The 26,122-nt window shown below is 39.0% G+C and overlaps 1 protein-coding gene across 10 annotated transcripts in view; it reads left to right on the top strand.

Annotated features, from left to right (window-relative positions):
* Positions 1-26,040, top strand: part of CALD1 (caldesmon 1) — a 175,360-nt gene extending 149,320 nt beyond the window's left edge. For 5 of the 10 annotated variants that reach the window (XM_079150162.1, XM_079150165.1, XM_079150163.1 and 2 more), the window contains 8 exons: positions 5,449-5,704; positions 8,070-8,210; positions 12,855-12,898; positions 13,274-13,355; positions 15,192-15,329; positions 15,740-15,835; positions 21,242-21,322; positions 23,645-26,040. In XM_079150162.1, the coding sequence (XP_079006288.1) occupies positions 5,449-5,704; positions 8,070-8,210; positions 12,855-12,898; positions 13,274-13,355; positions 15,192-15,329; positions 15,740-15,835; positions 21,242-21,322; positions 23,645-23,653 (847 nt within the window). In that variant the 3' untranslated portion in view covers positions 23,654-26,040. The remainder of the gene's footprint in view (positions 1-5,448; positions 5,705-8,069; positions 8,211-12,854; positions 12,899-13,273; positions 13,356-15,191; positions 15,330-15,739; positions 15,836-21,241; positions 21,323-23,644) is intronic. The other 5 variants (XM_079150160.1, XM_079150166.1, XM_079150168.1 and 2 more) reach the window with 2 other exon arrangements.
* The last annotated feature ends 82 nt before the right edge of the window (positions 26,041-26,122 follow it).

Genomic DNA, 26,122 nt, shown 5'->3' with positions numbered 1-26,122 from the left:
AGGTCTGTCTCTCCCGTCACTAATAGGAGACCAGCAGTCATTGCTCAACCAGGCTTAGTCTGCTTTTCCTTTTTTTTTATGCAAGGCAGATCATACTTGGCATCCATGTTCCTATTCACTGACCTAAAATACTCACATAACATCAGTTTGTTAAAAAATATTGTGACTAGGGTTAATATCATTGGTCCAATCTCTATGTGGTCTGACCAACTTCATAAGAGACCCGACCCTTCTCAGTACCATTTTCAAGAATTCATTTTTTAAGAGTTTAAATGTTACATAAAGCTCAGATTGTTTCATAGCCAAATACTTGGGAACTAAGTCATATGTCTTTACCAAAGCCCTGAATGTTCATTTGCTTTGGGAATCTCTAAGAGAGAGGGTGAGGACCTGGAACTACTGTCCATTTCAGACAGTCTGGAAAACTCTGGTATAGCTTCAGATTCCCTCTCCTCACACACCTCCTCCCTATTATATTGAAAATCCAGGCAATTGATTATAGGACAGATTAGACCAGTATATGCAGGTAAACCCTCACTTCTAGATACAGGTGAATGCTGAGATCTGTCCATCAGTTTTGTAGGTACAGAGATTCTCTGTGCCCCATCACACATCACCCAGGAGGTATTGTGTACAAGTTAGACTTGCTTCTGACATCTAAGTTTTGGAAACATTCAGATGCTGTAGACTACTAGGGATGGACATTTCAGGCTCATCTAAGAGGCTAAGAGGTGTAAACCTAGGTGCCCTGGAACATTTTTTTTCTATTTAACAGTCTGAGTAGGAACCTAGTCACATTTATGAGCCTAAAATACTCAGGATAAAGGTATGCATGAGAGGCCTAAAGACATCTAGGAGGGAGAAAGAAAGGTAAACCTTGTAGACATTACTTGGAATTGGCAAGGGAGTCAACGTGACGATTAAGTTTTTGGAAATTCGTAGAAAACCTACAAAGCGAGTTGATCCGGGCTGGTAAACTGAATCCAAAGCTTGCTTCAGTAGCTGTAGCTTAATGGCTTAAAGCCTTACCTGAGTGTCAGATTCATGAAAAGTGTTCGGTGAGTATGACTCAGTATCATTACATTTTTATTACTTGATTGTTTAAAATTGTTTTGTAGGTAAAAGTTTTTTTTTTTGTTTTTTTTTTTTTTAAGGGACCAGTGTTTAAAAAAAAAAAAAAAAAATCTGTCACTAGAAAGAAGTTTAGTTAACGATTAGCAAACTTGCCCAGGAGCTTCTGTCAAAGCCCAAATTAATAATTAGCATGCCTATTGTGTAGAGATCTAAAGAGCTGGATAATTCAAAGAGAAGAAAAGTCACAAGAGATGGCAACAAGCCCTAAGAACGCTTAAATGTGCCTCCAGCCTTAGTTTTTCCATCTTCGGGCAGGGGGAAAAAAAAAAAAAAAAAAAAAAAAAAACCAAGGGAACAAATCGTCCTCGTGTTATTCATTTCTGCTCAGCCACCGTCATCCATGAGTTTTCATTCCAGCTAGAAGGTGATGCTAACATAAGCGGAGAAGCCTGGTTTTGCTCCACATTGTATAAAATGAGAGCGAGGAAGGAAATAAAAGCTTCTTTTTAGACAAGCTTCGTCCCTCCTAGCTTAACTGAAAACAAACTGTGTTCCCAGTGGCCAGGGGCCTGAAGTTCATGGTGAGTTTAACCTAAAGAAGCCAAGGATAGGGGAGAGAAGGTTATGGAAGAAATTTCCCTGCTCAGAGTCTGCCAGCACATGTAAGGAGAGGTGAAGTGGCCAAAGTCTTGCTCTTCTTTTGACCAGGATTTGTTTTATTTTTCTATTTTTAAGGTGAGAATTAAAGGATTTTTTCTGATTATCAGTAGCATTTTTCCAGGTATTCTTAACATAGCACTCAAGATAGGCAGGCATATGGACCATAATATGTCTATGTGTGAATGTAATTGTAAGTATATATTTTTAAATTGATTCTTGCACCATGCACAGCAATGTAGTGCAGCTAACTTTCTATTTCAAAAAGTACAAACCTACAGTCATGATGTTAAGAGTTCACTGGCTAATGTATTGACTTACTTAACCAGTCCCTTATCATGGACACTTTGATTGTCCAAAACGAAGACTGAGCGACACCTAGTGGTACTTAGAGAAGTTTCCATTAGTATGTCCCATGGTGAGGAGAGTTTCTAAGCAAAGATGGAAAGACCTGACTGAACTGAGAGAGGTATCACAGGCCTGTGAACTTTTTAGACTCTGAAAGAACAATGTTAAGTTTAAGAGACCCTCTAAACTGTTTGAATTCAGAATAAAAGAATTAATCTTTAATAGTCAAGAACCTAGAATAATATTTTTAAATTTTTTAACCTCTGTCCATAGCGAGGAACAAATTTTGTATCATGATCCACGATACACATATGTATATTATAACTGAAACAAGTCCGTCAACTAATGGTGCTTTTTTTTCTCTATACAATGCACTCTGATATATTCTCTTCCATTTTTAAAATGCTGGTTACAAACCACTAAATTGATCTTTTGATCTGCAGATGGAAAAAACATTGTCTTAGAGGTCATGGTATATTCAGAACTGCCTCAGTGCTTAAAAAGCATGAGATGCACAAAATAAGATCAGTATTGTATAATGTGTATCATTAACTCATTTGTTGTTTTATTTGTGCTCTTGTTCCATAGCTGGAAGTATTGTGCCACTCTTTTTTTTAATTTATTCTTTTTAGATAGACATGACAGTAGAGTGTATTTTGACATATCATACATACGTGGAGGATGACTTATTTTAATTAGGACCCCATTCTTGTGCTTGAGCATGATGTGGAGTTTCACTGGTCATGTGTTCATTTATGAGCTCTGTCCGATTCATTCCACTGTCTTTCCTATTCCCATCCCCTCCCCTTCCCTGCATTCATACCACTCTTTACACAGAATAGATGACATTAGATAGTGGTGATTCTTTCATTCCTTAGACAAAGGTATCAAGGATGGGCTACCCATGTCTACATCTTGTTAATACCTGTTAACTAGTATTTAAATAGCAGACATGCTACATCCTTGTCTTTCAATTAAGACTACCTCTAACAAAGCCCTTCAAACTCACTGCTAAATTCTCCTAAATAAAGTCCCAAGAGGATCCCATCTATCTATGGGAATTCTGCTTTAGTGAAAACAGAGTGTTTGGTAGAAGTCCTCCTGTGAGTACTAACATATGTCAAAGTCACCAGGAGCCTAACTCTATTAGATAGCAATTTATTAAAAGAGCTTGGAGTGCGTTAGGAGGTGCCTGTGATGTTGTTCCATGTTTTCCAGTGATCCGTGTAACGCATTAAGAATGCTATCTCTGGAGAAAACTTTCACATAGGGATTCAGGATAGCATTCTGTCTTTAGCCTTAACATATTCCCAGTTCTGTCATGAAATCCCTGTGTGTCATCCTTAGTTTCAGAGGAAAATTCAAGTTTCAATTTCAGTCCCTACTATTAAAGTCTTGTCCATCTTCGTCCTGTTTTATAAGCTATGCTGTCTGATAAAGCATTGTTTGACTCAGGTATGGATGGTAAGTTGGTTTAGACTAGAAATTCTAGAGACTTCAAGGTAGGGCACATACCTCACAGACTGTCCTCAAAGTGCCAGGTGAGTGGTACAGAGGTGGGCTAACTTCTATTTCAATTGATTCATCAAATTTAACTTCAGGCATAATTATAGTTTAGTGAAAAGTAGAGTGTAATTGGTAGAGAAACATTAGGATTCAGTCATGGTTTAACAACTTTTAGCTACCAAACCTTTGGGTATATTATTTTCTCTTTCATCTATGATGCACTTATTCATAGAATAGGGATAATAAACCTAACCTGCCAACTTTCCATTTATTGTGACTGTTAAATAAGATAGTGAACAAGAAAAGGGTTTAGGGCTAGGGATGTAGCTCAGGTGGTAGAGTGCTTGCCCCACAAGCACAAGTCCCTAGGTTCAATCCCCAGCACCACAAAAAAAAAAAAAAAAAAAAAAAAAAGAAAGAAAGAAAAAGAAAAGGGTTTATAAATTTGTTATAAATGACATTTAAGTAACCACCCTAACCATATCAGAGCTAATTTAGTAATCTTAAAACCTGTTAAGGAATATTCCAGTTGTGTTGGGGTCAAAGAGGGGAGAAAATACACAAATCGAAGCCACAGGTTAATGTGTGACCATTAAGAACTTTCTAGAAGCAACTCTGTAAAAATAGACAGGTATTATTGTATTTAGCTCAATCAAGAGACAATGGGTAATTTCATCTGCCAGAAAGCTGCTAGAGCATGCTCAAGGCAGAGCTGTGGAGAGGTGGATGTATTGGTTTCTGTGCTTACCCCAAGTTCAACCATTTTTTCCTATCTCCAGTGCCTGAATCTTTCCATCTTCTCTCCTGATCCATCTTGGATCCAGGCAGATCCAAGGCCACCAGTAACTTATTTAGGCCTGCCTAAATTTTAAAACTCATTCTATAGTCACAGACTATAGGCCCTCCTCTCTAGTAACAACTAATATTTACAAAAGTGAATAATTAACATTTATATAATAAAGAATCCCATGGGACCTAAAGAGTAGCCCACTGAGGCAAATAGAATCATTGTCTTTCCCCATCTTTTAATTGTAGTAAAAAAAAAAAAAATTTACCACTTTAGCCCCTGTTAAGCGTGCAGTCTGGTACTGTTAAGTATATTCTCAATGTTGTACGTGGAGCTCCAAAATCATTTCCTCTTGCTGAACCCAAACTCTGCACCCTTTTAAATACCTCCTGTTTTTCCTGACCTCCTAGTCCCAAGTAACCACCCTTCTTTTTTCTGTTTCTATTAATTGATTAGTTTAGATCCTTTATACAAGTAGAACCATATGGGTATTTGTCTTTTTGTAACTAACTTATTTCACGTAGCATAATGTCCTCAAGTTCATTCATGTTGAAGTGTGTGTCAGAATTTCTTTCCTTTTGAAGGCTGAATAATATTCCACAGAATAGATACACCACATTTTGCTTATTCATTGGGTTGCTTTCCCCTCTTGGCTATTGTGAATAATGCTGCTCTGAATGTGGATGTACAACCATCTCAAGACCCTGCTGTCAGTCCCTCTGACTATATACCAGATGGGCTGCTGGACCATGCATTGGGTAGCTCTATTTTTAATTTTTTAAGGAACATCTGTTCTGTATTCCATAGCAGCTGCACCATTTTACACTCCCACCAACAATGCCTATTTGCCCTCATTCTGCAGCTGAGGAAGTCAAGGATAAATGGCACAGTAGGGACCCTGTTGAGACCTTGTAATCCCTGGAGGACCCCCAAACTACACCCTGGTGTGGGCACCCAGGGTCTACCGGTGGCCAGTGGAGCTCTGGCCTGGGGTGCAGAACCTGCACACAGACACCCGCTCCTTCCAGCGGAGGCTGCTCGGCTGAAGCCCGGAATCTCCTCTCTGTCCCCCGCAGCCCCAGCCGCCCTGGAGCCAGGGCCGGGGAGGCCGAGGGCGCCCCGCAGGTGGAAGCCGGCAAGCGGCTGGAGGAGCTCCGCCGCCGCCGCGGGGAGACCGAGAGCGAAGAGTTCGAAAAGCTCAAACAGAAGCAGCAGGAGGCGGCCTTGGAGCTGGAGGAGCTGAAGAAAAAGAGGGAGGAACGAAGGAAGGTCCTGGAGGAGGAAGAGCAGAGGAGGAAGCAGGAGGAAGCCGACCGCAAAGCCAGAGAGGAGGTAGGAGCGCAGCCGCCGCGGCGCCCAGAGCTGCTCTGGGTCAAAATACACAGTTTAGGAACAGTAGACTGACTGTGTGCTAGGCATGGGTCTGAAACCTGTAGACATGTTAATTTAGCCAGTTCTCATATGTAAAGTGGGTAGTGATCCCATTTTTCAGACCAGGAAACTGAGGCGGTTTCTGTAATTTTCTCAAAGTTCAATATGTCTTCTTAGCCCCTTGCCCTATATTGCTTCTCAGTAAAGGACAGGGAGAGGGCCGGGCGTTGTGACTCAATGGTGAAGCCTTGCCTAGCACGTGTGAGGCACTGAGTTCATCCTCAGCACCACATAAAAAGAAACAAAGGCATCATGTCCATATACAACTTTAAAAAAATAAAATAAAACCTTAAAAAAAGAGAGAAAACTTAGAAAGATGAAAAATCTGCAAATTAGGTACAAGAACTAAGTTACATGATAGTTGTTTTCTAATAGTTGAAGAGTTTTTTGTAGAGAAGATTTTTAAAAATAGATTTGAATGTAAATAAGCAGGGTATCTAATTTGTTCACTGCTGTGTACCCAGGACCCAGTACAGTGCCTGACATACTGCAAAGTCCTATCATTATGAACAGATGAATTTGTTCCATCCTTTAAGACAGAACTAAAAACAACAGATAAAGTTACAAGAAAGAAAACTTTAGTTCAGCATATTGAAAAATGCTTACCCAGCTACAACTTATACTGCTACAGTTTACAAAAACATTCTTTCCTTTGGTCCTGGGGTATGTTCTCATTTTATGGGCAAAGAAACCAGGAATCAAATAGTTTAAGTGGCTTATTTGAAGATTCTTGATGATAAGTGGTAGAATCAGTAGTGGTTGGGATCCAACTTTTCCAACTCCTGAGCCTAGAACTTTTGAGATGATGATCACCCAACCTTCAATATATGCAGAAAACTTTTCAATGACTTTCTCTTTTTTTGGTACTGGGGATCAAACTCAGGGCCTTGTGCTTGTGAGGTAAGCACTTACCAGCTGAGCTATCTCCCCAGCCCTTCAATGATTTTCTGACATGAATTCTGTACACAATTTTCCTGAACTGTGTGAAAAGTTTGGATAAATCTTTCCAAGGTCAACTTTGAATGAACCAATGAACTTTGATTGGAAAGTCATTGTGATGATAGAGTTTTATAATCAGACATACCTGGCCTTGTATCCTAATGATGCCACTTACAACCTGCTAATTACTCTGCCTTGTTTTATCTGTGAAATAATATCTACTTTGCAGGATTTTTCTGATGACTGAATAGATCATTGTAGTCACAGTGCCTAGCACAAAATAGGAACCCAAAAAGTGGTAGCTATCATTATCCTTGCCATTATTATTGTGTTATTTAGAAGAGGAGCGTATCAGGAAGGCAGAAGGGAAATCATAAACTCTTAGAACTGTATTCTACCTGGAGGGTAATCTGCCAAAGCACTGTATCCTTCTGTAACATCCTCTGACCGATGGACATTAGTCTCTGCCTGAGAATACTAGTGATAATGATCTCATAGTTTGAAAACTACAAAAGGCTACATAAATCTCTCAAGAAATCATTCATAGAAGACAGGCAACTTGATCCGACCTCTGAACTTTTGGCCTGATAAAGAACAGAACAGAGTGTTCTAGGCCAGAAATGGAGGCACAGAGGGGTTCATGAGATAGATCATAAACATCTGTAATTTCACCACTTGGTCACAATATTGACATTATTTCAGGTTTGTCAAACCATCTAACATAATGCAGAAACAATAATTAAACAGAGGGCTAAAATGTAAATGTATTCAGTTGAGGCCACAGGCAACCATAAAATCATCTCTTGTACAATTTGGTAAATATAGTACCATGGATTTATAAAACTTTTTGTGTAAGTGATCTCATTTATTTCACAACTCTTCTAGAAAATAGATAGGAAGCTTATTTGTATTTCTTGTACATACACAGAAAGGAAAGGTCAGTATTAAATGACTTACAGGATAGTGAGGCTAATATATCAACATTAATGGAATCCACCATACTGAGCGTTAGTCTCAGCATTTTAAGTAGCTACTGTTAAGTAGCTACTAAGATTGTCTCTATTTTTCAGATGAAGAAACTGAAGCATGTAGCAGATAAATAACCTGGCAAGGAACACAGAGTGGAAAGCAGAGAGGCCAGAATCCAAATCCAAGTGGCTGGACGTCAGTGCTCAGGCCTGACCTCTAATGACCACCTTGAAAACAGAGTAGTGCTCAATCTAGAGCCGAAGTCTGTTACCCGGCTAGTGCTCTTCCTCCCAGAACACTCTTCCCTTTTCCCTGAAGCTGGCTGTGAGGTCCTGGTTATTTGTTCTTATTTTTTTAGGAAGAGAAAAGGAGGCTAAAGGAAGAGATTGAAAGGCGAAGGGCGGAAGCTGCCGAGAAACGCCAGAAAATGCCAGAAGATGGCTTGTCAGACGACAAGAAGCCGTTCAAGTGCTTCACTCCTAAAGGTTCATCTCTCAAGGTATCTTCGGCTCCTCTCCCTACCCTGGACGACCTTCTTCTAGTATTTCTCTTATAGCAGAAGCCTGATTCCAGCCCCCTGTTTAGTTATTATTTGTGCAAAGTCATCCTTCTGTTCAGGCTGCTATAAGGAGATGCCTGAGACGAGGTAATTTGTGAACAACAGCAATGTCTGGCTCACGGTTCTGGAGACTGGGAAGTCCAAGGCAAGGTGCCAGTAGATTCAGTAGCTGGTGAAGGCCTGTGCCTCAGTGACTTCTCATTGTGTTCTCACTCAGTGGAAGGAAAAGGAGGGGACAACAGGGCTCCCTTGGGCCTCTTGTAAAGCACTAATCCCATTCCTGAGGGCTCCACCCTCCTGACCCAGCCACCTGCCTCCAGCCCCGCCTGTTAACATCAGCACCCTGGAGATTATAGTTCAACAGATGAAATTTGGAGGAGCTAGACCACAGTCCCTTTTTCAGCCATTTCATAACTTCTCTTGTTTACAACATGTGGAAAGAAAGAGGTGAGATTTGTATCTGTTGTGAATGTGACACTTGGGTGCACATTAAGATGACATGCAATGATTATCTCTAAATTTCATTGGTCCATTCTCTTCGTACCTCATTGCTTTTAGGAATTGAGAATGGAATCATTTAAAGTTTATAAAGTAGGTTTTTAGTGCATCTGAAGTTTGAAAAGGGTTTGTGCTGCTTTCCACGCTAGCTTCGTCATCTTCAAAAGCAGGGCTACCAGAAATGGCAGCTGTTCAAATTTCAGAGCTGTTATCAAGGGAAGAGATGAAATGCCACTTGGATAGGGTCCTTTGCCAGGTTGAGTTTGGTCCTACTCTTGCCCTCATGGAACAGAGTTCCTGTGCAATGGAAGCACTTCCTAGAGAAGGAGGAACCGAGCCAGGGAGATGACAGAATAGGGAAAAGACAGCAGACTTGGGAAAGCACTATCTGTTGCTTACAATCAACCTGTCCCGTATCTTTTGCTTTGAGGATTAACATTTAATTGAGCACCTAGCACAGTGCCTTGCATATTGAAGATACTAATAAATATTTGTTAAAGTAATCGATGAAAGAATGAATGAATCTTCAGTGAACTTTTAACATTTTTATTCTATCCTCATTTTCCATCAACCTAGCTAGGTTATGAAGCATCAACAAGGAGCAAAACCAGCATATACAATATAGCCAGGCTCCAGTGGTTGAGGATGTTCACATTGTATGAGATCGTTTGATGTAGCACAAAAAATGACCAAGACCAGTTACTTACATTTTACAGTTATTGCTTTTTCAGATGAAAATCAGAATGTTTTATCCTCAGTTAGCTTCGCTTAGTCTTTATGATGATCTGGGGCTCAGTCATATTTCCAACACTTCCCAAATTGACTACAGTCACACACTGTATAATGACATTTTGGCCAGTGATAGACTGGATATGCAATGATGATCCCATTAGATTATATTACCTACTTATATCATAGCTGTCTTATTTTTTGTAAGTATACTCCATATGTTCACGAAACAATCAAATCAACTAATGACGACACATTTCTCGGAGTATATCCCTTATTTAAGAAATACATGACAATATTTGTACTGGAACCCTCATCTTGAGGTCTGCTTCAGAGAGAATCCAAACTAAGTCATAGAGGAATTTGTTTTTTCATATTTGGTGTTTGTATAGTTCATGTGTGCCATACGCTATGAGGAAGAGCAGTACTAAGCAAGTTGCTGGCCGAGATGCTAACGTGATTGACTGACTCACAGGAAACAATTCAAGAATTGCAGAGGGAGCCAAATGCTAGCCAGGGAGACCTCAGCAAAGCGGAAGGAGTAGAGAGGCTTTGTGTGGTAGGCAGCTTTATTTATGAGCACTGAAATTTGCATTTCATAGTTTTCTTGTGTCAGAAAATATCATTCTTCTTTGGATTTTTCCCAACCATTTAACAATGTAAAAAAAATTATTCTTAGTTTGGGGACTATGCCAAAAATACAGACTGCTTTAGGCCCGCTGGGCAAATGGGCCCTGGCTTACAGACCCTGCTCTAGAAGAAAAGGCAGAAAGTAAACAGCTCCCTCAGTTCTGCCTGTATCTGTACAGTACCCAGAGTCCAGCCTGGGCCCAGTCTGGGTCTTTTGTTTCTGGCTCAACAAAGGAAGAAAACCATATTCTTTCTTTCTACCTTCTTTAAAATCCCATCCAAGCTGAACCTTCCCTGAAGAGTCTTGATAATGTAAAGAAACCATAGACTTCCAGATCTTACTCCAGAGAATCTGCAACTCGTTCCCTCTCTTCATTGATTATCTCCTCTTGGTCAAATGTCTCAACTTCCTTATTTCTCTGGTCTTTTCCTCAACCACACACCTGGCTTCCATTTCATCTAGCCCTCCCCAAAAGCCCTTTTATCAACTCCTTCTGGTAGAGCAGCATGTGTAAGCAATCAATTAGAGATGATGTTAAAAAAAAAAAAGACCAAGACATTTTCAATTTCTTCATAACAGGGTCAGGCACATTCCTTGTCTCCATAGCAGGTGCCTTCAAGAACTTGCTTTGGCTGGGTTTTGAGCTCAACTTATAACCTGCAATTCAATTCTGATAGCTATTGATACTAATGATCACTATAATATACAGTTAATATTGTATAATACCAAGATGAAGAAAAGCATTTGCTATTTGACATCAAAGTATTATCAAAGAATATATTTTGTTGATTTCTCAAGACTTCTGTTGTCTGAGAAGCTCAGAAACTGGTCTCTCCTTGTTAAATTATGTTAGCAGTGAGTAATTTTTATATATAAAATAAGCAAAGAATAAACTTTAAGTAAATTACATGTAAAGGTTTTTATAAGTGTTTTCATGCATTGATGGAGAGGTATGGAATGAGTACCAATTTTCTAAACTTTGATGGTCTACATGTAATCGAGACAACACTGCCACCTCTTGGTCTTCAGAGAAATTTCCCTGGTTAAACTCATCAAACATTAAACAGAACATTGAATTTACAAATTCCGTACAAATTGTTTCATTCCTTACAGCCATTAAGTTAGGGCATTTTTCCAACAAGGATGCATCCTTAAATGGATGGTGAGTCCCAACAAAATGTGATAATGCGTCAAGCTGGATGAGCTATTTCAGAAACAGGGGGTAGGAGTTTGAGCACCTCTGATTTGAAAACTGTGATGGTCTAGGTGAGAAGGGGGATGCTCCCTGAGCTGGAAGAATGCTGGAAAGAACAAGTCTCAGGCTAGGGATATAGCTCAGTTGGCTGAGCGCTTGTCTTGCAAGCACAAGGCCCTGGGTTCAAATCCTCAGTCCCGCAAAAAAAAAAAAAAAAAAAAAAATAAGTCTCAGCTCTGCCACTATGATGAGCTCTTTAGTTCTACCTCCCCGCCTGCCCCAAATCTTTGAATACGTATTTACTTTGTTAAAACTATCCTTTCCCCTTGAACCTGGACTTCCATTCTTACTTTCATAAATTCAATTATGAAACTATATAAACTACAAACTACAAATATCAAAACTACTGAGAAGCCTTGCCCAACTCCCACAGATAATTGCTTGCCTTAGACATGTCATTTTGTTCTCATCTTTCATAGGGTACCTACCACTGATTTTTTAACATCCTTTTTATGTGCTTTATATTCTTCCCTACTAAATTTGTATGCTTCTTAAAGAAAGGGTCCTTGTCTCTCCTAGTCTGCTCAGGCCACCATAACAAAATCCCATAAACTGGCTCATGTAGGCTAGATGGGCAGTTCAGTGGTCTTTAATTCTTTTTTTAACTACAAACTTCTATTTGCTTCTAAATCAAACATTGTACTTTACTGAAACTTTATCTCTTAAATTCATATGTTCTTTATCAAAACAAGTATTTATTGACTCCATGTGGTACCCAACTCCAGACTAGAGATATTCTCTGCTACCCAAGGCCCATCAATATTAGCAACAGTGAAACTCTTTATGACTGCCTGTGCCAAAGCACACGTGTGCTGAAAAGTTCTGTGTTCTAACCTGTCCAGGTCAGCCTCAGAACCAACTGGACTACAGTTACCTACCGGAGGCTGATATGTTGACCGTCCCTCATCTCAATCAGTTTGGACTAGAAAATTACTAAATTACTATATGCACACTTTGGAGACTGGGAGGTCTGAGTCGCATGCCAGCAGGTTGGGTTCTAGTGAGGACTTTCTTCCTCCTCTGTAGATGGCCAGAGAACAGACAGAAGAAGCATGCTCTTATGACTTCCTGTACAAGGGCACTGATCCCATTCCTTAGGGCTCCACCTTCATGACCTCATGCCCTCCAAAGAGCCTCACCTCCAAATGCCATCACATGGGAGTTTGGATTTTAACATATGATTAGTTTGACACTGATTTATAATATTTTAGGAGCACTTTTATCATCTGATGTTTAACTTGCTTCCACACTTTGTATTTCTCTACTTATTTTCACTATCCTTTGCCAATCCTACCTTCACCTCCCAAATCTCCATCAAATACCTTATTTGTATTTTCTGCCTAGCAAAGCTGCTGTGATAGTGCCCTAATACCTTTATACATTGGTTGGTATTTTTATTCACCAGGTTCAAGAACAATAGTAGCATGGGCTGAAAATATTAACAGGATTTATTTTCTTTTTCAATTCCTAGATAGAAGAACGAGCAGAATTTTTGAATAAGTCTGTGCAGAAAAGGTAAATATGGTTCAATTGAGAATAAGTAGCTATTATATACATGGAAAGATTCTTCTCTCCCATATATATAGATCAATGAATATATATATCTAAATCTATCTTTCTATATATATATATCTATGCATATATTTTTGGGGGGTGGGATATTGAGGATTGATCCAGGAGTGATTTACCACTGAGCCACATTCCCAGTCCTTTTTATTTTTTGTTTTGAGACAGCATCTCATTAAGTAGCTGAGGGTCTTGCTACATTAGTGCGGCTGGCCTTGAACTTGTGATCCTTCTGTCTAGGCCTCCTGAATTGTGGACATTACAGGTGTGCACCATCACACTTGGCTTCCTCTCATAGTTTTATGTATGTGTTTATTTATTTAGCAGCGGTGTCAAAACAACTCATCAAGCAGCAGTAGTCTCCAAGATAGACAGCAGACTGGAGCAATACACCAGTGCAATTGAGGTGAGAATTGGCCTCCAAGTTGTGGTCCTATTGAACAGAAATAGGCTCTGGTGACATAGAAGATCATAGAAACACTAGGAGAATAAACAAGTCCAGTAGCCACAGTGGTGTTAGAATATTAATGATGCTTTACTCTAGTTTGCACTAGTTATGGAGAAGTACAGTAATAAAGATAAAAATAAAATATAGTTATAAAATATAATAGTTATAATAGTTAATATAAAATATAATAGATTGCTGCTTACTACTTTCAGCCTGAATGTTGTTATTTTTTTAATGAATGAGTTTATTGGTATTTAACTCTATTCTGTAGATGCTCACAGGTATATCTTTAGTATCCTTAGTTCTTTATGCAGTGGGTTTCTGTGTGTGCTTTGAATAGGTCCCTTAGGAAAGAAAATAGGTCCCTTACAATTTTGCTTGATCCTCTTTTGTTCATAAAAAGTCTATTATATAAAAGTAATAGTATAAAATAATATAACAATTATTGCCAACTCCAGTTTGGAAGACAATAGTTTTGTACTGTCTACCTTACTTGAATCCAGTGGACCTGGAAGTTTTACTGTATTTGGAAATAACGTGTATTTCTAAGGACCAAAGCACTCAGAGGGCAAGTGTCCTTGACCAGGCTGTGTCCCTGGTTTGCTCCCTGCGTAGACTTCAGCCAGTGGGTTTGGCCTCCTGAATCAGAGTGTCCGCAATGAAGTAGCTGCATCCGTTTGACTTTTCTCATTTCTTTGTACTCTAGGATGGAGATGCCTATAAGGTAGTTTGCAAAGAAATGATAAGAGGGAATAAGAAATAGAGGGAGCTGCTGATGTGTGAAATGAATAATCAAGTCCTAACAATTGAGACGTGATTTTTACTCATAAGATGAACATCCACTAAAGATAAGACAGCTGTTTTCTGTGATTCAGTTAGCCGTGGCACCAATAAGTCATTAGAAACCAAGAGAGACTTCGGACTTTGCATAGACTGGCAAAATCCTTTTTTAAGCCATGGCCACTGCTGGTGCCACTCATTGTAGCTGACCATCTTGACCACAGGCCACAAAGCAAGACCAGGGGAGAAACTGGTGCTGTTCTGGATATGTTTCTTCACTGCTGGGAAAGGATCTCAAATGCATACCTCTCTTACTTACATCCATATTTTCCTTCCTTCCAGTGTATTCACCATTCAGTAGTATCTGTCTTTCAGTTTTGAAAAACTTCCCTGCTCCAGGACATTTGCACATGCTGTTACCTTGGCATACAATGGAGTTTGCTCCACTTGATCCCTTTACTAATTCTGAGTCATTTGCCAGATCCGGGTTAAACATCACTTTCTCAGAGTAGTCTTTTTATGCTCCAAAACTAAGTATTCTGTCTCCCTTTTGCCAAGCTTTATAACACTCATTATTTCTTATAGCACTTTCCACAATGTGAAAGAAACACTCGTGTAACTAGTTGCCATCTTTCTGTTAAAACCTAAACCCACAGAAGCTTACAGAGCAGACAGTCATTTTGAACACCCCCTTTTACCCAGAACCTAGCAAAGTGCCCTGCACAAAGTAAGCATTTAAAATGTGTCTCTTAATGAAAAAAAGTTAGATGTCACTTTAAAAATAAACAACATGCCATTAGAAAGCATATTTCATTTTCAAAAGCTCTTACAGTTTGTTTTGAGGGCTATACGTCATCAGAGTATGGTTTTACAACAGAAAATATGACTCATTTTTGATGAAGATATATACACAATAAAATTTTTAAATGATCCTGTTGAGGAAGACCAGCTCCCTCTAATTTTATAAGGACAAACCTCTCAGCACCAATCCTAAAAATAATTCACATATTTCAGGGAACAAAAACTGCAAAACCTACCAAGCCAGCAGCCTCTGATCTTCCTGTTCCTGCTGAAGGTGTACGCAATATCAAGAGCATGTGGGAGAAAGGGAATGTGTTTTCTTCCCCCACTGCATCAGGCACACCAAATAAGGTGAGCTTATGATTTTAGTCTTTTAAGTTTAGAGAAGTGGATTTTTTTTTCCTGTTTTGTTTTAGAAGTCACAGTAGTTCACAATAAAAGCAGTGGCAAAGGCGCAATTTGTACTTTGTTTTGCAGTGACCATAAAAGCAAGTTCAGGGTAGATGCGCTCAGGAAGCAACCCTGTGTACTAGCCCTGGCCACAGACCTCTAAGGCGCCTGAGGTTAATTGCTAACTCTCTGGGTTGGGATGGTGTGAGGTATACACACACACAAAAAAAACAGATATTCTTTTAATAATCAATTTTTAGGTTTATGGTTCTGTAAAATAATACTTAATGGTGTTTGGGGGTTGCTTTCAAGACCCTTTCCCAAGTAAAGTTTACTTTTTTCTTTAATATTTTGGACGGTTGACTCTGTAGGAAACCGCTGGCCTGAAGGTGGGAGTTTCCAGCCGCATCAATGAATGGTTAACTAAAACCCCGGATGGGAACAAGTCGCCTGCTCCCAAACCTTCAGTAAGTAGCTGCAGGTTTATCTGAGTTTCTGGGATCTCAGCTTCCAGCTACAGAAGGAAACTGGCAGTTGGTCTGTTTTCTTAGGAAAGACAGTGCTTCTGTTGTCTGCTGAGTGAAAAGCAAGTAGGATGTGCAGACAGTCCTGGGCAACCTAACCATAATCACGCAGAGGGTGAAGTGGAGCCAGATCACCTCTCCACCCTGAGAGAGGACTTAACCAGAATGTTAGGGCAGTTCAAACTTAGACCTTTTGCTGGTGTAGCTTCTCTTCTAGAAACTACAGATGGGAATTTGAAAACGAAATGTCCGATTACTTTGGCTACTTCTCTAGTATGAGGACTTCTATACTTATTCCCCAAAGAATGTGTGTGTTGGCCATTTTGAACCCATATTTTCTAATTTACCCAGTTTCTATAACTTGGCATAAAAATGCAGTTGGCCTAAAAAGGTAGTTGTTGAAATAATTGCTATCATTTTGTTATCAACACCTGCAAAGGAAAACAATAAAAAATTGGAAACTAGTAAAGTTGGGGCCAGTTTTTCCCATAACTGGTAAATTTAGCAACTAGAAAACCTGATTTCGAGTGTTGTTTTTGAATATCTAAAATTTTCTCATTTATCAAGTGTAGCTATCTTACTATAAAATTTTTCTTTTAACTCTTTTTGAGTGTATGTGATAAGTGCCTTACATATAAATTCCCCACTATATATTGCTGAGTGTTCTGTTAGAATGGCTTTATACCTTTGTTGGTAACCAGGACAACAGAGAGTTAACTGCCATTAATCCTACATTCTAGAAGAAAAACCTTCCAAATCCTAAGCCTCTGCTGTTGAGACATAACAGCATTTAATTTTATCTGTTGGCTCCACATATAATTTCCAAAGTCACTAAATTTTATAACTTTCCAATAAAAAAAAAGATGGAAGTGTTTGATTTTTTTTGGTACCAGGGATTGAACCTAGGGGCACTTAACCACTGAACAACATCCCCAACCCCTTAAAATTTTTTTTCACATGTGGAGACAGGGTCTCCCTAACTTGCTTAGGGTCTTTCTAAATTGCTGAGGCTCGCCTTGAATTCAGGATTCTCCTGCCTCAGTCTCCCAAGCTGCTGGAATTACAGGCATGCACCACTGCAACCAGATACATATCCTTCTTGGGCATATTCTTGGGTATAATTCCTTGAGTCATTTAATTAATATTCAACCCAAGATTCTTTGCATAAGGATTTGCAAGAGGCATAAACCAATGTAAACCCAATTAGCAATTGGAAAATCTTTATATATTGACAAGAACAACATTTCCCCTTTCCTGCTACATATGGGAAAGGAGGTCCTGCGAAAGGAAACAGTTGAGACAGGAAACCATATCCAAAAAGTATTTGCTCTTTAGTGTGTTGTTTCCCCAGTACCCATGATAACTCAAAGAGTATAAATTATTTCAAAAACCAAACCATGACAATTTATATAAAGTTTATGATTCCAGGCCAATGACTAGTAAACTTTTTGACCCATTTGAAAACCTAGTAAAATCTAAGAAAACTCTCCCCCACAACATCTACAAGTTCAAGAAAATCATGGACCCTGTGAAGAACTCTCAAGATAGAAAAGGAACAAGGAGGGAAAGATAAACGTTTTCCTCTTTTGAATATGGTACATTATTTAGAGGAGATGGTAATTTTTTTCAGGTTTATAGCACTGATGATCTATTTCATTTCTGTATCAACTTGTTCTCATAAATTTGATCCAGGATTTGCTCCCTACTTGTTTATTGGCACTTTCACTGATAGTCTTATCATATCTTTATGTCATTCTAATGGAAAGACTTAAAAGATTAAATTTAGTTATTATTATAATTGGCATAACTGTGTCAGAGTTCCCACGTGCTACAGAATAATATTTTCTAGGATTATTGACAGCCTCCTCATAAAAGGCAGGACAGGGTAATTACAGAATCGATGCCTGCTTTACCTATAATTTAGTAAGTGATTTGCTAGACCACCTCCTAGAGGGTAGAGGTTAAAGGAAAGAATATGGCAGTTCATATGACTTTAGTGATGTCTTCTCACATTTGATTCTGTGGACTATGGTGTCTTCCTAAATAAGGAACATATTAGAAGAAATCAAATTGTAATTGATGTTGTAAATAAAATACTAGGTTTTATGTTCTTATTAAGCCACTTTAAGTTTTGTGCGTGTTCCAGCGGAAGTAGTGGTGACCCATACTTTAGACCTAGCAACCCAGTATCATGTCCAAAAATGGACAGCAAACAGGGCAATCTCTTTGGGAGAGAGTATGCCTTGGAGTTCAGCAAGGTAGAAGTGTGATTCCCAGACACTATGGGTCCAGCACAGAAAAGGTGAAATTTTGGCAGTATGGAAAGTGCTGGAAGAATCCTACAGATGCATAAGGTAGAAAGGCAAAAAACCCAAGAAAGGTAGTTTAGGAAGACAGCTCAATCGAGGATCTTGGGTCTCATCCACAGGATCTCACACTATTGGCCTGTGGCTAAAATCTCTGTGGCTTGACCCACATCATTGTGCTGTGTTTTCATTTTTAAAATTATACTTTGAACACATGTTTGAAGCATGGAGAGGTGCACTCTTGATGTTGATTTCCCTCTTTTCCTTATTTTCTTACTGCCAAGCCTCTTCAGCCATTTGTGTTTCCATCTTGGTCCTTCATGGAAAACTTGTTTGTTTGACACCATTGGGACTCTGGCCAGACAGATCATGAGCCCACAATGTCAAAAGATTACTTAAAAACAACAGTAATTAGGAGAGCCATAAAGCTGTCTTCTGATTTGGGAGTGAGGACGGTTTATGGCCAGCCCATTGCTTATATTCCTTGACACGGATGGATAGAGGAGAAAGTTAGGTTTGTGCTTGCATAGATATGCAGCCATTAGGACCAAATCATAGAGAAGTTAATGGAACAAAATGGTCTTCATCCAGTGAAATGCCAAGATGAAGAACAGAAGTAAATCATAGGATTAAAGTGTTGACTTCTAAACTCACTGCAGAGAAAAACCATCCTCTACCAGTAGTTAAGTAATAATTTTCATAGATGTTAAGAATTACAAGTGCTCAGAGCAGTTTGCCAACTCAATATTATTTGGGAGTCCTGAAAATTAATGTATTAATTTAAACACTGACCTATTTCTTACTGGGACATTCAAGCTGTTTGTGGAGAGAATTTACAGGATTTCAGTGTAATTTTGTAACTGGAATTCAATTCTAATTGTCTGTTTTAGCTGCTTTGTCTTATTCTTTGTGTCTGAACTATATGTTATGCAGTAATTTAAAAGCTAATTTGTCTTTCTTTTTGTTTAAAAAAACCCAACAACCAACAATGTCTTTCTCAGCTGGCTTCTCTTCTTCACTCTTTGGTCTCTGGTTGATTGGAAACCTGCCTCTCCTGCCTTCATTTCTCCCTCTTCTTCCGGAGTGGGTCTTTCTGTAAAATGTAGTCTGGTCAGGTAATTCCATTTATATTTCCTCTTTGATCTAAGGATGTTAATATTTTCTTAAAACTGACTCTTTAACCTCTTTAAGTAACCTCAAGAGATTCATTGGCAGGATTTTAGGAAAATGCAATCCATTTTCTCAGGTAAAAGAACCTTCATGTGAAATAAAAATATTTGTTGCGTACAAATCAAATAAATAATGTGATAATTGCTACTTTTCAGATCTTCCATCAGCACGTTCCTAATAATACTTTGCAAAATTTTAAAACGGTCTTCCAGACAATTTGGCAACTTTTACCTACATTGGGAATTCTTAAAAAAAAAAAATCCTGATTTGTTGCTTAATGTCTCCAAGTTAAATAGGTATAACTCTAATAGAATATCAGGAATTCGTGCCACAGAGGAAATCCAGAAATTCAATAAGATTAAGGCAAATCTGAAATGCTTCACATGGTACCATTTAATAGTGCATTTTCAGTATTGAGATTTCAATGCTATGTATTAGAAATATATTCGGTTAGACTGGCGTCCATGGATAAATGCAATTGCTGTGAGCTTTGCCTTTTTAAACGAGAAAAGAGTTTGCCAAAATAAGCAGTCCTATTTCACTACAACACATTTATTTTCTATAAACTACCTTTTGCCAAGTACTAATATAAGCAGATGCTGGAAAAAAAGTAAATGGAAACAGAATTTTGGATCCTCATCCAAACAAAATTAGTTATGAGGCAGTAAATAAAGGCTCAAAGCTATATAACTGTTACAGATCATATTTTCGGGTTTCCTTCCCAAGATCCCCACATGTACTTACATACGTCATTGACTGTCAACTTCTCTTACGGGTACAATTTGTGATAGATGTTTACTTTTGTGGGGCTAGGTTCTGCTGATCTACTTCTGAATTACCCACTTGCCCCTAGGAAACACAAAGTGTTCTTAGTGGGAGGAAAGTGCAGTTAGTGAAAGGTCTTAGCTTGGGTGATCAGACTCCAAGGCAGTGACCCTAGTGCAAGGAGTTTATTTGGGCGGTGAAGAAAATACTACAGGGATTGAGATGGGGGAAGAAAGCAGAGAGTGAGGACTGTGTTAAAACTGAATCCCGCTGGGGAGACCTTGGAAGCCTGGCGAACATGTGCTTCTGAGACTTCCTACCCGGGCCCGAGAGTCTGAGAGGCATTCTTGTTCTCATGCTCACCGGTCAGTGCTTGAGAGCTGCTCCTGAGATGTGAACTCTGCAGGCAAGTGGGCGTCTCCAGCCAGAGAAAGGCCTTAGGCAAGGAAATGCAATGTTGGCAACCAGAAGTACTAAACGCACTAATGCAGTAAGGGTTGGGGACATGGTGGGGTACAGTGAAAGAAAATCAATCTCTAAGGGACAAGATGCTGATTAAACCCCAAAAGAATTATTTTCAAATAACCTATGCTCTATTCACTTTAAAAACAATTTTTTTTTTTGTAGTTGTAGGTGGATAGCATGCCTTTATTTTATTTGTTTTTGTTTTGTTTTGTTTTTTTGATGTGGTGCTAAGGATCAAATCCAGAGCTTCACACATGCTCGGCACACGCTCTGCCACTGAGCTACAGCCCCAGCCCTTTCACTTTTTATAGAAAGTTAAAAATAGACCATGTTATTTTGAATAGGCTTAAATTCTAATTTCACTGTCCAATAAACAGTCAGTCCTTGGTGAAGGACAAGGACCCAGATGCTGTATGACATTCCAGCCCACTCTCATGCCATCAGACAGGTCGAGGTCCGTATAAAATCAAATAACAGTGAATGGTTCTTTTAATTCCACCCCCTCGAGATCACTGGGATCAAGTGTACTAAACAACAAATTGATCCAAACAAGACAATGGATGTGCTCATTGATTTAGACCTGGTCAGAAAATATAAATGGCTACCTATCAATTGCTTCTGCTTTCTCTTCTTTCTTCATTAGGACTTGAGGCCAGGAGACGTATCTGGCAAACGGAACCTCTGGGAAAAGCAGTCTGTGGATAAGGTCACGTCCCCCACTAAGGTAATCTCCTAGGAGGACTGGTGTTTCAGAGGTTTATTTTCTTGGTGAACATTTTGTCGTATAACATTTTGTCACAGGAGAAATATCACTGACCCACAGTTCTGTCTGTGCCTGACCCTTGGTTTCTAAAAGACCCACAGGTAGTCAGGTAAAAGGAAAAGTTCAGGGCGCCTTTGGCATTGCTCTAGATACCCTATAGTGGCAGGAAGGTCAGCAGAGAGGGCCACATGGGATAACCGGGGTCTGTGTATTTTTGCAAGGTCCCGGCTTGGTGCCACAGTCATTTGAGGAAAACAGATCCTTAGGGAGAGGTGTCTGTTTTCCTGAGTAGATCCAGAGCTGTTTTCTGGAACTCTTCTAGGAGACATTGCCAGCAGCCTCAGGCCCAAGGTTACCACGGCAACCAATTAAAATAATATTCACAAGGCAAAATGTACTAACCTGTGAAAACTAATGGCTAAGAATGCTTAGAATGCCTCTTTTACTTTTGGTCGTTTAGGTGAAGGGAAAGCTGGGTCTTCAAGAGGGGGCTCTGGACAGCATCTAAAGGATACAAATAGGGCCCCTATTGTTTAAGGAGCCAATTCAGCCCCTACTGAAGCCCCTCTCCATCTCGAGAAACAGATCCAGTCTTCTCTTTTAACAGAGGAAAATTTTTAAAAAAGAAATCAGAGACCAACAGAGGGTAAGGTCAGACTGCTTCTGGGTGGATGCAGAACTCTAGGGACAGAAGCAATTCTTCAGCAAACTCAGGGCCAAAGAACACGTCAAAGGTTTCACTGAAATGAGAGCATTCCCTCTGCACGTTTTTAAGTCTGGTGTAGCTGCCTACGTAAGTTACTTATCTTCTCTATCAGTTATATATCGCTCTTTCATTCCAGTAAAACCTACTAGCCAGCCTCTCTGCTTAAAGTGACTTTTAAATAAGTTCAGATTTCCAAGTGATTGCTAAATATATAAAAGCACCTGGTAAGACTGATCACCAACCACTACAAACCACTATGAGGGAGCATCCACCCTATGCCGGGTGCTGTTACTATCCCATTTGGTCCTCCAACCAGCACGCAAGGGAAGTAGTATTATCATTCCCATTGTACAGCTGAGGAAAATGAGGCACTGAGAAATTAAGTAACTTTCCTAAAGGCACACAGCAAGTAAGTAGGAAAACCTGGATTGCCAGTGAAGCTCTCTGATTGGAGCCTGCATTCTTATTCAGCAGGAAACGTAGTTTTAAATTTTCTTGCATTATTTTTATGTTGGTGGCAGGAGAGAGGAAGAATTTTGTTTGTTTTTTAAAGAAAGAATGAAATTATTGGCCTAAGATTTAGTGTTTCTTCTAGCATAGATAGCTGAACTTTCAGAAGTGGCCTCGCCTCTGAGCTGTCCATAGGCTGTCCTCACAGGTATAATGGAATCCCTCTGGACACACTCCTGTAAGCCAGAGCTCTGGGAAGTGAAGTAAAGATGACTTGGTGTGCCAGGACTCAGGGAACACCACTCACATACAATCCAGCATGAGTGGTACTCCCAGGAATTGTGCAACATGGTGGTACCAGATAGGAGGGTGACAGTTTTAACACACGCCACCCTCTTCTCCCTGGTCTATGCTGTTGAACTCCTTCTACAGCAATAATATGAATAGGCCCAGCAGACCCAAAGCTGAGATAATCAGCCAGTAGATTAGGTCATCTGCTCCAAAATGTCAAACTCTCTACCTATCATACTGTCTTCCTTTGTAATGAAAATGCACAACACATCGAAAATGCAAATTCACAACACTTTAGTATCGGTTAATACCTCAGCAAGGATTTTTAGCAGCTAGATAAGAAGGAAGGGGAATGGAATAAGGATAGGACTGTGGTCAGGCAAGTCTCAAGGGTCTGGGTATAAGAATAGGAGATTGCTAGGAGAAAAATGGGAGAAAACCAAAGATGAATATTCGCTGCTGCTCCCTTCTATGTTGATGGGGCCCTAACAGACTGCCAGTCAGGTGTGCCTATTCTGGTTGCACCCTAGAATTTTCTGGCCTTTCAGTGAAGCTTAAAACCTCCTGGACTCTGAATGCCACAAGCAAAGCCAAAGGTCAAGATATGAAAAGGGAACATACAGGAGAAAGATAGGAAAAGTGAAAAAAAAAAAAAAAATCAACAGAAGGGGTAGCATAAAAGAATACATTTGAATAGAATGTCCACAGTAATTCTCCCTTTCAGAAATATTTATTCCTGCCACACTATAATTGTTTTGTTTTGTTTTGTTTCCTTCTGCCATAAACCATCTAGGTGAAATATTCTCGGCTGTCGATTTAAATTTCTCTTCTCTTAGCAGGTTTGAGACAGTTCAAGAAGGAACCCAAGCTCAAGACGCTGGACCACCTCACTTGTAGAGGGCTACTTGCTCTGTTTTATATTTATGTCAATTTACAAAATTGGGTTCATTTTCTTTTGTTTTTCAATATCCCAGTAAACCAATGTATATGATCACTATATTTAATAGTCACATCTAGAGATGTTCATGGTAAAAGTACTGCCTTTGCACAGGAGCCTGTTTCTAAAGAAACCCATGCTGTGAAATAGAGACTTTTCTACTGCTCGTAACTCGTGCCTGAAGAATGATACCAACCACATTGGAAGTCAGCAACAGGAGGTTAAGATTGCCTGAGGAATGTGTGCAGTATCTAGAAAAATGAACCATAGTTGTTGTTGTTAATACAGGAGTCATATTGTTTCTGCACTTTAGAATAAAGCATGGAAGAAATTATCTACGTAGGCCATGGTAACTGTTTCTGAAAGTAACCCATTTTGGATTTGATATTCTGCAATAATGATGTCTTTTTTAAAAAAGAAGATGTACTGTTAAGGTATTACTTTTTTGTGCTGATTCATATCTAAATTGGATTATTATTTTAGCTGACAGTGGTACTGATTTTTTTTAGGTTGGTTGCTTTGTGGATTTCTTTGATAGTGTAGAAGCCTGACCCACATTTTAGATTACCCGATTATGTATGTATGTATGTGCATACACATATACAAACACACTAACAGTAGAGCGCTTTTCATGTGCTAGACTATTATTTTTAGTAGTATGTCTTTGTAACTAGCCAATATCACAGCTCTTTAAAAATTAAAAAACACAATATTATATTAATATTTCATATTTGCCAACAGAAACATGGCAGATAGGTATGGATATGTTTTCAATGCCCAATGACTTATTAAAAAAGTATTGAAAAGAGAGATTAGAAGTGTCAAAAGGAGTTGAAATTTTCTATAAGACATAGTGTTTAGTCTATAATTAAAGGCAATCTTGAAGCCCAGTGTGAATTTTACAAAATCTACCATTTGGATCAAGTTCAAACCTACTTACCTGTAACAATGAAGTTCATAGCAAGTTGGCCAACATGATAGCTAAGGTCTCTTCCTTTGCAAAGATTTAAAGACAAGAATTTCAGTGACAATACTGCACAGATTGGAATTCTAGACAGAGATATAAACAAAGACCAACTTTGGCCCATGTCTGGAAGGGAAGCAGAGAAGTAGAGTAAGTCTAGTATTTAGGAGGCATGACACCTTCATATACTAGTACCCTACCTTCATATACTCTGAAATATTTTTCAAGTTAAACTTCTATTCTACTTTATTAGTCATTGGTACTTGTCATAAGTTGATCATGTTCTGAAATTTCAAAACTATATGTAAATTTTACTAGTATTATTTTTTCCTGAGTCTTTGCTGACTCACCATTTGTACACACACAATCCAGATATCAGATCTTAATTTAGCATGTAAGTCTTTATTCATCACAGTAGGTGATGAACGGGTACTCCAGTATTTGGCAAAAATGTCCTAGTATAGACTTAATGCTTATAGTTTCACCATGTAAATTCATACCTCAGTTGACTTAGCCAAAATTGTCTTAAGCTCCATTCCTGCCACACTGAGAGAGCATCCCAAATGACTATTTTATAAGTCACACACTTCTCCAGAAAAGCTAGCCAGGGCAGGGCTGGCTTGAGGAGTAAGCGCTACCTTCCAAAGTCTATCTTCCTCTTAAACCAGGAAAGGTAAGGTTAGTTGGATCCCCTAGCTTTTAGCAAACCTGGACCAAAGGAAGGAAAGCCACCAAGATTGCACAAGCCATCCACCCATGACAGAGTAGACACAAGTCTATGATAAAATGAGCTAGAATTTACGTGAGGCTCCCATGTAGAGAATTCCTATCATTGGAGTGAAATGGTCTAACATCTGAATTAAGGCCAATGGTGAGGGAACATTGTTTTGATGAATTTTTGAACAAGAGCTTCTCCTGATTGCTATTTTATATATTTTCTAGAAAATCTAAAGTTGAGGAATGTATCGATCCTGACTTTTATTCCAGTGTTTAGATGGAATAAGTTTTAGGGTAGAATTTTATGCATTTTGAATTTAACCTTTGGGAAAACAAATTCCTCTTTGACTTGTTTGATTACAATTCTCTGTTATCTTTAAGAGATAAAACTGCAAGCTGACTAGCATGTTCTGTGAATCTGCCATTCTTTAAAATGTTATAAACACTTGATATTTTTCACTGATAATTGATCGCTGCAATAAAAATGTATTGTGAAAATGCATCCACAATAAATGGAATTCCTCCAAATGTCTTTGCCTCACATACTTTTATGTACTATACTGATTGCAAGAGGTGTGTCTGTTAAAATAAAGATGGTGGCATGGCAAATCCTATATTTCACCTTGACTATTGGTTTTACTCTTTTTTCCATATTTTTAAGTGCTTCTTATTAGAGGTAATTTTTCTAACCAAATA

The sequence above is a fragment of the Sciurus vulgaris genome, assembly GCF_902686455.1.
Source record: "Sciurus vulgaris genome assembly, chromosome: 8".
NCBI classification, from domain to species: Eukaryota; Metazoa; Chordata; class Mammalia; order Rodentia; family Sciuridae; genus Sciurus; species Sciurus vulgaris.
Note: the sequence above shows the minus strand (reverse complement) of the source record. Positions and strands in the feature narration are given on the sequence as shown.